Source organism: Harpia harpyja, chromosome 11 (genome assembly GCF_026419915.1).
Source record: "Harpia harpyja isolate bHarHar1 chromosome 11, bHarHar1 primary haplotype, whole genome shotgun sequence".
NCBI lineage: Eukaryota > Metazoa > Chordata > Aves > Accipitriformes > Accipitridae > Harpia > Harpia harpyja.
Window position 1 is genome coordinate 23,407,744 of NC_068950.1, and position 12,045 is coordinate 23,419,788.

The following is a 12,045-nucleotide window of genomic DNA, read 5'->3' on the forward strand; positions in this document are numbered from 1 at the left end:
TATTTTGTAGATAAACTGTATGTTTATTACGTGCTGTAAGGCGTTAAAGATCTCAATGACAGCAAGCTTTAAAAATTTTATATACACTTCTATTAAAATGCAATGCTAGTTTTCTTCGACTTCCCAGAGGAGCCAGGGCAGAACCTGATCCCTCCGGAGAATCTCGACCAGACCTGCTGCACGACTCGGCTCTGCCAGAGGTTTCCACTACCTACCTGCAGGTCGGTCCCCATTACCGATTGCTGCACCCGTGGGACAGCAGGACACGAGTGAGAGCGGGAGGTTTCTCGGGGAGGAGCTGTGAAACCTTGCTCCCCGATTTCCAGGATGTGGTGAGGCAGGGAATGGGGATGGCTCTTTGGTGGCGGGCTTTTCCTTCATCACCCCGCTCCCTCCTTTCTTACAGCCTCCCTAAAGCGAAGTGCCCGGAGGTCCCCCAAGGGTGTGTGGGAATAAGTTGCGCCTGGCAGCGGGTGTGAGGGGGTACGGGCCGCCGGGCCCAGACCCGCCGCCGCACCAACGCTAGCAGGCAGAGTTTCGGAGTGCAACCCGCAGCAGGCCTTCACCTCAGCGCCCCGGCTCCTCTCACGCGCATTTCCCCCCTCAAACATCCCCCGCTCCCTCCCCACCCGGCGTCCCCCTCCCCCGCCTTTCCGCTTGTCCCGAGTGTCGCCCCCCTGCCCATCCCTCCCTCCCCGCCAAGCATCCCCGTTTCGCGCCGCCCGCCCGCCGCTCCGCTCCGCTTCGCTCCGAGGGGAGCCGCGGCCGGAACTGCGCATGCGCCGGGCGCGCGCGGCCCGCGGCGCGGTGGTGGGGCGGGCGGGGGACGGCGGCGGGACTGAGGGGGCAGCGGTGTCCCGGTGACGGGGCAGCCCAGCGGCCTCCCCCGGCTCGCTCCCGCCCCGCCGTTCCCCGTTCCCCAAGCGCTTTCGGGAGGGCCGCTCTCCGCCGTCCCGGGAGCCGGCGGTGCCGCGGGACGCTCGCGGCCGCTCAGCGGCCGGTGTGCCGCCGCCGAGGCGGAGGGCGGTGCTGTGGGCGGCCGGGGGAGCCGCGCGATTGGCCTCCGCCCGGCGGCTGGCTTGTCAGTTGGGCTCCAGGGGTGGCCCTGGGAGCCTCTCGCCCAGCCCTCTGACGGGATGAAGCCTTTAGGGGGATGCGGCGCTCTTTGCGTTTTGATTAAAGCCCCTCATCTCCCTTCAGTCTGAAGGCAGGGCGCCGGGGAGGACGGGTCGGAGGGGCCTGCGCAAGGCCGGGCAGAGAGGGAGGGGTGTGTGAGTGAGAAACCCCCTCTTGGTATACTACGTATGGCTCTATAGGAGAAATCATCTCTGGGAATATAGTGGAAAGGACGGAGCTGATATAAACTGAAGGCGCCCGGGTTTAATTCACACTTGTGGGTGCCCAGCATGGAGATGCAGAGATGGTCCACAAGGTGGAAAACGAGAAGGTGGCCCTGGGACTCGGCTGTGACCGTGCTCATCACCTTCGCTATCCTTCTCCGGGCTGCAGAGGTCAGAGGAGGTAAGAAAGCAAAGGGGAGCCGGCGAGTCCAGTCGCCTCTCTCCCTGCCTCGGGCAGAAGGACCCAGGGCACGGCTGGGGCCGCGTTTCAGAGGAAACCTGTCAGAGCGGCTCCCGATGCTTGGGGCCGGCTCGGGGCGCGGAGACCCGCTGGGAGCCCCCGGCAGCGCGGGCAGGGGACGTCCCTCTCAGGTGCCGCGAAGGGGTGGCTCCCGTTCAGCCTCAGCGTTTAACTTTGGATGTGGTTTTAATGCAGTGAAGGGGATGCACTGGCGGGGTGGGAAGATGAAAGAAATACTTGTTGAACAGAGTGACTTCTCTTCTTCCAGCACTGAACTCAGTTTTGTGGAGCGTGCGTACGATTTTCGGTTTTGTTGAACTTAGAGAGTGGTTACTCTGCTCAGGTTCACCAAGTTGTGGCTGAAATGGAGCGACAAGTATCTGCCTTCTCCTCGGAGGGGCAAGGAAAGGGAAAGTTGGGGGGTGGAGGCTCTCCGCTCTCATTTTTCTCCATTCTCCGCTTTTTTTATTTTTTTCCCTTTGCAAAGTGTTTCGGTGGGCAAAAAGTTTTCCAGGACGCAAGGGGAGGAGAAAATAGGTTTGAAGGGGCCCTTTGCCAGACGTTGAGGAGAGCAGCTCCCGGCGGTAGCGGCGCCCCGCAGGTGGTGTGCGCAGCGCCGGGCCCGCAGATGCCCCGGCGGGGCCGGGGCGGGGGGGGGGGGGTCGGGAGGCTCAGCCTGACGGTCGCTGGGCTCCACACGGGCGGTGTCAGAGCCGGGGCGCCGTCCCTAGCCTCCTTTCCCCTTTGCAGCCTCCCCAGGGCGGGGGGGGGGGGGGGTCGAGTGGTCCCTTAGGTGTCCGTGGACCTGGTGGGTAGGGTGCAGCCCGCGCGGGACTTGCAGTGGGAACAAGAGCCAGGCAGTTTCAGCAGAAAGGAATCGCTGCCCCCTCTCGGCCCCCGCACTTCTCCCCTCCGCACTGCTACCCGGCACGGCTCAGCCCTCGGCCGCCCACCGCGCCGTCCCATCCGGGCGCCGGCGAGGCGCTCCGGCTCTTCGAGATGTGCTCGCACATTTCGCGGAGCTGCAGTGTACGATCTCCGGTGGCGGGAGCGCTTTCCTCCCCGACGGAGGGGGGGAAATGCTGCCTCTTCCCCCCTCCTTCCATCCCTCCCTCCCGCCGGAGTCCGCAGGCGCATCTGGGGGCCAATCTGGCTGGGATTGAGGTCTTTGGTTTTTTGTGGGTCTGACATCCATGAAGGGGTTTAACTCGCCGAAAAGAAAGGTTCAATTTTTACGCATTTATTATTTTAACAAGGTATTTATCGATCTGAATTCCCACTTTCTGAATTAACAGGCGTCCTGGAGGGAGCACAGTAAAGTGACCAGTTTCCATTCAAGCCCTTTATACCTGAGCACAAGCTTGACGGTGTCAGATCCATCAGGGCTTCTGCCCCCTGCTGGCCCCGTTTCTGACAGGGATTGGAAGGGGTCAAATTTCATCCCTGTTGCAATTCCACGGACCCCAGTGGAGTTACACCCAGGGTGAATTAACCTCGCAGAGCTCCCAGGATGCGTCTCCTCAATTACTGTGTCGAAACTAAACTTCTTCAAGAAGCAATACTGTTCGCAAAAGCATGATAGATTTTTTTATGCCGCTTTTCATGTGACCATTCACAGTAGAACTGACTTAATTAAGTAGGATTTATGTAGATTATCTTTACATAATGGGTTGGATGCAAATGAAAAATTAAAAGAAAATCTAAACCCAAGCAGCCCAGGAAAAATCAACACAAGTTATCTGGTACTTACTGAAATACATTCAGCAACATTAGGCAGACTAATTTGGTTTTGGTAACTCTATTAAAAATTAAAAAGCTATATTAAAAATCTTTCCCTCTAGCCTTATGTGTAAAGGACATTTCAGAAACATAAAACTACTGGCTTCTTGTGTTTGTAGAAGCATTCTGAAAAGAACTTACTTCTTGAACTTTTCTGAAATACAGTATGCCATTTGCTTAGAAACTACAGGGAGGTGTGTGTTTAGGGCTTGATCTGTTATTGAAGTCAGCAAGAGTTTTTCCATTGACTACAGAGGGAGTAGAATTTGACCTAATTTCCCTAACAGAGTACAAGGGACATATTTCTGAATCATCTTTTATGTATTCTAATCTTATTTAAAGTAGTTAAAAGATAAAATAGGACATAATGATTCATATTTGAAAGTAGGAGAGGGAAAATATTGAGGAATAAAATAAAGTAGCGTACTGCAGCAGGTAAGCAACATGACTTAAATGACAGTGCTGGGTAAAATATGAATCATTGCCCTTATAAACTCTGTTAAATTAAATGCTATATTCTTCAACCGACTTTTCATAAACTACCCCTATGTAAAGAAAATTACATATCCCTATGTAAAGAAATGGTGTATTCATATAAAGTGTTACTCATATAGCAGTGACTTCTTTTTAAGACAACAGAATCCATTCCATATAGAGAAACCTCAAAAGATTCCTAAAATTCTTGACTTTTTTTCAAGGCTCTTTATTTAACACAAAAGGGAAAGAGAAGTATGAGGTGTCTTTCATAGTACCAAGAAAGGGGGTGCGAAGATTTGATTGAGCTCTTGAGTTATTTCTTCTTTAGGCAGAAAAAGTTACAGAAGTGAGAAGCAACTGAATGGGAAAACTAGTGACTCATATTTGGTCAGCTCAGTGCCCACCAGCTCTTAAGCAGCTCCTTTTAGAAAATACTTTTGCTTTATGACTTGGCTAAAGCAAACAAAATTCAGTATTTTAAAAGACATCCTTTGATTTCCTTTCCCCTTCCTCACCTTTAATACTTAATCTGTTGGTAATGTGTTTGGAATGAATAAACTCATTTAGTCAAAATGGCATGGCTTCAACACTATAAATTTTTTGTAAGAGCCTGGCATCAATGCACTATTGTGATGCTGATTTAAATTTCATGGGCAAGAAATGAAAAATCAGTCTTTTTATTATTTATGAGTTTTTTTCAAGCAAATGGAAATCCAGCTCTCAATCTGAGTGCAAAAAGATTTAAGAATCCTTACTGAAAATGAGGCTATGAAGCTATATATAGAAAATACACTTTGGACCTTCTGTAAGCGACAAGCAGATTTGTTTCTAATATAGAATAGATACTTTTTACAGTCATCTTAGGAAATACAAAGGTTCCTTGTACTTCCCACACACAGGCTTGGAAACTAGTGGGAGTTCTAGGTGCAGAAGGAATGCAGAACTGGGCCCACTAGTGATGGCAAAAGGAGAGTTTTCTTTGTGGATGCACACTTAACACTGTTACTTGTTTGTAATTGCTTAGTAAGTTACACTGGGAAGATACAGATCTGTTTCTTGAATGAAAACTGTTTAATGTATCTGGCTAGTCTAAACTTGTACAAAAAGGTGTTTTAAACTAGAAAAGTATGAATCTCTTCTCAGAACTGTTAGTGATGTAAAGCACTTTTGATTTTAACTGATCAATTCACTTTTAAGGTTGAAAAAGAATATAAACGTTTTTGTTGTTCCTTCATTTTACAGTGAAATAGTCTTGTGTGCTAATTTGAGTTTAACAAAATGCCATTAACCTTCAGAAACAGAGGACATACAGGGGTTTCTCAGATGAGTATTCACAAAGCGAGCAAAAGTGATTAAACGAAGGGTGATTTCACTAGATTCAGCTAGTGGTCCTAGCTGAAGTTTTTCTGAGTCCCAGGGATCACCAGGTGAAATGGTCCAGTCTTCCCAGTATAGTGCAAGAGAGACCTGCAAGTATATGTCTGTTTTGCTATATAATTTAGATTTTTTAAATTGTTTCTAAGGTAAAATAATTATTTCAGCTTCAGCAGCAGACATCTGACACAGAAAAATGACTGGTATGTGTTGTAGATTCTCTAGAGCATGAATCTTTGCATTTACTTTAGAAGGAGACTTCACAAGGATCCCAGACAGGACTATTCAGGCTGCAGGAAACTATGTCTTTTTACTAGCCCTGCAGAAAAGAAGTTTCTCAACTTCAGTTTTGTGTATATCTTGACAAATGTAACTGTATATAAGTACATATAGAATACCCACAAATGTTCAAATATTCAGTGGTTTTGGCTTGAAATGATCTCTGTGCCTAGCACCTGCTATAGGAATGTCACTAGAAAAAATAATCTTTGATATAAAACCTTTCCTGGTGCTACGGTGTTTTCTGATTACAAAAAAAAAAAAAAAGAAGAAAAACATTGCTGGTAAAATTGGTGTCTGTAGCAGTTGTAAAATGTAGGAAAGAAGTTGTCATACGCAGTTGCACAATTGTCTTGCCCAAAGTTATTTGGTCTCCTCCAAATAGGGCCCTTAATTCTAACAAGGTTGCAGCATAATAAAAGAGCCATGACATTACTACTGAAGTGAAGTTATACCTAAAACACACTGGAGCAATTATGTCTCTCCCGGATTTGTTTTGTACAGTGGTGAACAGTAGGGTTTCCATCTGCCAGCAAGATTAAGAAGTTGCTTTTCTTTTCTCTGTAGAACACTCTGCTTCTTTTCAGAAGAAATCCTCCCAGCATTGGTTAATTTATTGTTGTTCTGAGTATTTGTTGATAATAGGTTCTGAGTATTTGTTGATAATAGGGGGGAATAAATTAAGCAGAGCTTTGGAGAAATCTCTAATGTTCTAAGAATGTGAAATCTCATGCAGTGATAAAGATTTGCCCTCTGGATGGACACAATAGAGAGCAGTGGCTTAAAAGGAATTAGGTGAACACACATGCTTGTTGCAAGGGCTTATAACTGTACTACTCAGTATTAAATACCAAGTTTACAGACTGTAAATGTAAGGATTAATTGTTGACCCTATTATTACAATAGTAGTAAAATCTGGCAGAACTTAAATTCTTTTTAGCACATTATCACACATAAGGGGTTGTAAAAACCTTTATAAATTCTAGGTCTGGGACTTCACTGTATGTCAAAGTGTTAATGCATACAGTATGTGAAATAGAAGTTATTTGGCAGAGCTGATATTATGGAAGTAAAGTGTTTGCTGCAAAACAAATTGAAAGATGTATTATAAATAATGATTAAAAAAATGAAGATCCTGATTGTGCTGTGAATAATGTCACTGGCAGCTAAGCTTTATCTGTAATATGAATTAACTTAGTTATGAGTCAAATTATGGTCACATTGTTAAAGTATTACTGTAGTCTAAGTTTTACCTACTCTGTCCCTTACCTGTGTATTTACCCAAATTATCATAGTAAGCTGATAGGTTGTCAAACATTCATAGTTTATTAAAAAAATAAAATTCAAGGTTTTACAACTTTGCTGTCTGCTTAAGTGGAATTCCTGCTAATATCAGTAGGATACAGAATTGGGTCTGATTTCCTTGCATTGCTCTCAGAAGGGAGATAATACCTCAACATCAGTGAAAGTATGGTGAAAGTTTTTAGTTGTATGATTTAAAAAAATCATTTAGTTGTTTCCCTATCAAATTAAATAGGGTTACTTTAAATGGCACCATCTGTAAATCTTGTGCTTAGCTGTGTTTTGCATTTTTTCTATGCTTATTGCTGAAAAATGTACAAATGTTCCACATTTGAAAACTCCCATTTATTAGAAGATGTTTTTGAAGTCTATTGGGATTATTTCTGAATAAATACCTTGACTGACAAAGCTTTTAAGTGGGCTTGACTTCTTCCATGCTTAATTGCTGAGGGAACACCTTGTCTCTTCCTGTAGCAGTGACCATTTTTAGACTGTGTCTTTTTTTGATATGGTAAAAGAAACAGGATACTCCAAGAATTTAATACTTGTTTTGCTGATTTTCACAGTTGGAAGTACTGTCTCCACTGTCTGTACAAAAAGAACTTTTTAAATCTTAGCAGAGGCCTCAACATAGTTAGGCACTTGGACTGCAGTTCTGATATAATCTACTGTGGTGTAAAACAGGAATAACTCCACAGAAGTATTGAGACAGTTGTTAAAATATTGTAAACTGATAGATCAATACAGGTCTGCACCAGATGATGAACTAGCCCAATCTTTTGTGGGTAACAAGTGAAACATTTTATGGAATTAGGATCAGGTCTTTAGTGCTTGACTGTAGTCAATGTTGCTGAACAAGTGATAAAAGTACAACCTATCTAGTCTCAAAGAAGGTTTTCAGTAGTAAAGAAGTCAAGTTTTGTGGCAAAATATATAGAGCAAATATGAAATGTCAATCTCAAAATCTAGGTTACACTCCAGAATTGTGCAATGTAACAGAAACCAGAAATAACTATTCTATTTTTTGCTGATTATTTCCAGTAAATAAATAAGCCTGCAAGCTAAGCTTATTAAAGATCTGAGTGTGTAGTTGTATATAGGCAGGTTTTCCACTGGTTTCAATATGGGGTTTAAGAGGTTTTTTAGTGTTTGTTTTTCTTTTTTACTGTATGAGTGTTAGAGATTGGTCTTTAAAAAGAGATATAGTTAGTACTTGGTGAGTATCAAAAATGCATCCCATATATGCATAGACTGTCTTTATTGTCTTTGAAATACTATTATGTATTTAGCAAATTTTGTGGCATAGGAAGTCAATGAAAAATTTTCAAATAACTGGTGTGGAAACGTAGCCAGTTCTGAGCAGTTCTACACGAGCCTCTGTTGGTGAAATAGTCAATCATAGGCCAGTTAAAGCATTCCTGTACGCATCTGGATAATCTCTAGTTCTTGTAATCATTAAATATGAAATTACTGCAATAACACCTTCTTCTAAAATTGTCACCAGCCAAGATCCCAATTACATAATTCATCTAAAAGCTAACATGTAGGAATATTTTTAACAGGTAAATCAACCTTGAAGTATGTCTCTAGAAATATATACATGGGCAATATCTATTCAGTTAATCTCATAAATTTATATTTAGGTACCTAGAAAAAAACAGGTTGATTTTCAGGAGCACTATGTAATTACTTTAGGCAGCTTAATTGGTTTCATTTTTGTACCTAGAAGATGCTCTGTAACTCAGTTTTGCAGCCCAGAAAACAGAGAGTTCATATTATCCAATTCTGTAAAGCCCTTTGGTTAACATCTATGAAAAGTATAGGAACCTTCACAAAGGACACTTGCAGAACAGATGCTTTTGATGCCTGCTCCCAGAACAGTCTTCTGTTAACGTGTCTGAGCTCTCAGTAGAGAGTTGCGAGACAGGCGATTCTCAGACTGCCAATCCCAAAAGCCTGTGGGAAGTGCAGATCTGCCCAGAGCTAGCCAGTAGGAAATGCTAAGGACAGAAGAGTGCCTGATCCTTTTCTAGTGCTTAGACACCTATGGCAGAACTGCAGGGAATCATTGCTTGGGATACAGACACCAGAGCCTGCAGTGGGAAGGCAGTAGAGTCCTTTCTAAGAACTGGTAAGCTCAATGAAGCATTTTGGGCATAACATGCTTTTGAATTCCTGCTTTTCGATGTTTACCCCTGGATTAATGCTTAACAGATGAAGACACAGTAAGTTAGTAAGTACAGAAAATAATAATTATATGTATTTCTGTTTTTAAAGGATACCCATCATAGCTGCCCACAATAAGTAAAAGTGCATAAGGGTAAAATAAGAACAAAAATATTCCTACCACATTAGAAATAGAACAGATTTCTGGTAATAGATGGGTCTTGTATCCTAAAGGTCAACAAACTAACAGTTTAACAAATCCAGATTCTAACACTGCTAGTAAAGATTTCCTTACTGATAATTTGGCAAAGTGGCAGCATTCACTACTCTTTCTGCTCTAGCAAACTTAGGTCTAGCTGGTAAATTAAACTGCTTGCTAATTGTTGATAGAATCGGAAACTGGACTAATAATCTGGGAGAAGGAATGCAAGGAGGGGAAAAGTTATCAGGTTTCACAGTAGGAGAACTGTTGAAACAGCTTGGCAAATGGTAGCTAAAATAGACCTATGTAAAAGAACTTTGACACAATCTGTATTTAAGACTGTTTTTAAAAGAATAACTTTTCTCCCTTCTTCTGGCCTGACAGCACTGTTCTGAGAGGTTAACAGCAGAAACTGAAGACTAGTTACACGTTCATATGAGTTCTTCTTGTTCATGAAAATATTTTCACCTCTTACACTCATTAAGACTTGGACCGTCAAATGAGTGTCAGTTAGAAACCTTCATCATAGTAGTTTTTACCTTTACTCACCTATAGAATACACGGAGAGCCCTTAGAATGAGCACTTACAGCTATGAAGATTCAAAATTTTAAGAAAAGTAAATAAGCTAAATAACTGTAGGCTATTATGCCTTTAATAGGTAGCATAGTTTCAAAAAACTGTGGAGCAGCAGTACCTTCTATTTAAGTTCCTAAATATGTACCTAGAAATCTAACCATAGGTAGCCTATTTTGAAAGTCTTGTCCACAGATATAAGGAGTTCCTTCATCAGTACCCACCAAATATGCATATTTTAGCCTACCAGGCTATAATAGCTTCTACTCTTTAAATGATCTGTCACAGTGAAATAAAACTGGACTAAACTTTAAAAAACCACTCCATTTAGAACTGAAGATTAATGTTTCAACACTGAAGTTTTAGTTTTGTGGTGGTTCCATTGGAACAGATTACTGGCAGAATGAAACATATTTCCATGGAAAAATATGAAGTAAAATGATAGTAATTTAGAAACATTAGTCTTCTTAAATTTCTCAGATAATGCTTTTTACTGGGGCAAATTAAGCTCTTTTCTACTCCAGGGTTGTATCTCACCAATTACGAGTTATTGATTGTAACTCTTACAGGCTATTGGTGGAGTCATTACTGATAAATTTTCACTTCCACATTAATCAAAAGAAGGGTGTTGCTGAAGAATTACGATAACTCGAGAAGTTATCTGTTTATTATATCTGAAAAATATATAAGACTGCTTATAATAAAAAGACGGTTTACTATATCTGAAAAAGGAAGAGCCACAGCTGCCAAATTTATTAACAGTATAGCAAACAGTTGCACACTCAGTTTGCTAAGGTGTATCTGTAAAGTAGAGAATACTGGCTTTTTTCCCCTTGAGTTTTGTTATTATTTGCATTTAAAGTATGTCCTCCGGTATGCAATCTGGGAGCATCTTGTAAATTATGTAGGTGAACATAGCCTTTAAATAGGGAAGGATCATCGTGCCTGAACTCTCTCATAAAATTGAGAGACTAAGACCCAGGAGTTACCAGACCAAAATCTAAATATAATAGGATTTCAACTTCTATGCTTTATTAGGCATTTGAACAGAAAGAAAAATATTTTCGTCTAAATGAGTCATCCCCTGAACAATTTCTTATGGGAATGAATTTTGTAGCCAGAAGTTGCCACCACAGTCACTTTCCTGTCAGTCCTGGAGAGTTTCACTTCGAGGCCTGACAGTGAAGTCCTTCCTTCTGAAAATACAGATGATAGTTTCCTCTGTATACCCTATCTTCAGTAAAAGTCTGTCTTGAACTGTTTGGTCCTTAGTCACTAGCACCTTTAACTGCAGCTAAAAATGCTTTGCTGTACAGTTTATAGAAAGATAATAGATGTCAGGTTTGGTATAGCCTATCTAAAAAGGTTCAGGGCTATATTAATTTCTCACTGCAGCTTCTAAGTGGCTTGCAGTACGTTCTGTGTAGAATAGAATAAAACTCAAGGTATGGGACCTTCTAGTTAAGAAGGACAGTTGTCCATTCTGGCTTCTTTGGTTCTCTCTTAAGGGATAATCAAATTCACTCAAAAGAACTCTCAATTCACTGAATAATACCTGTCCAATCTGCATGTATTCCAAGTCTACTGAGGACCACTGCATGCATCTGTGGTAGGATCACTCTATATGTTTGACCTCTTAAGATCTGAGTAAGACATGAAATACTGAGTAAGATCCACTGTAGTGTGGAATTGTAGCCACTCATGGAACTGACCTATAAACTGTTTCTCAATACAGCTTTATGTAGGAAAGGATGGTTAGAAACCTATCTGATAACCAATTAGCCTATACACATTAAAAAAGAATTTCTGAGGAAGCACTCACAAGTATGCAGAATTTTTTTTCTTCTGCAGATAAAAAAATTCCTAGTAACAGAGTGTCCAGGTCATTTTCGATCAATGAAATAAATCTGATACAGAATTTGTCAATTGATTTGTGACAGCAACAGACTTAAATTACTAGTAAGATACTGTGAGTGGAAGCTGAAATGTGTGCTAAGAAACAGGAGCTCAAGTGTTTCATATACTTAAGTGTAAATTTATTGAAACATACACATTAGCTGCTTAGAGTGATATGGGACAGAACATTCTACTTGTGTGAAACAATACAGCTCTATTTTCAGTGTGTGTTAATGTCCTAACATTTACATACCTAGCATTTACATTAATGCCACTCACTACATTGATTTCAGTAAACCTATGCAATTTGAGTAAGCCTATATGAAGAAGAGCTTTTGGTTTTGGATCATTGCTGCAGTTGGTCAGTAGCTAGAAAATTGTAAAAAAGCATCTGTTGTAAATCAAAACATTTTCA

General features: G+C 42.0%; 1 protein-coding gene across 7 annotated transcripts in view; it reads left to right on the plus strand.

Annotated features, from left to right (window-relative positions):
• Window positions 1–1,024: 1,024 nt before the first annotated feature.
• The window catches only part of COL11A1 (collagen type XI alpha 1 chain), a 167,414-nt gene continuing 156,393 nt past the window's right edge, over window positions 1,025–12,045 (plus strand). For 4 of the 7 annotated variants that reach the window (XM_052802285.1, XM_052802289.1, XM_052802286.1 and 1 more), the window contains exon 1: window positions 1,025–1,521. In XM_052802285.1, coding sequence (XP_052658245.1) covers window positions 1,407–1,521 — 115 coding nt within the window. In that variant the 5' untranslated portion in view covers window positions 1,025–1,406. The remainder of the gene's footprint in view (window positions 1,522–12,045) is intronic. The other 3 variants (XM_052802288.1, XM_052802290.1, XM_052802291.1) reach the window with 2 other exon arrangements.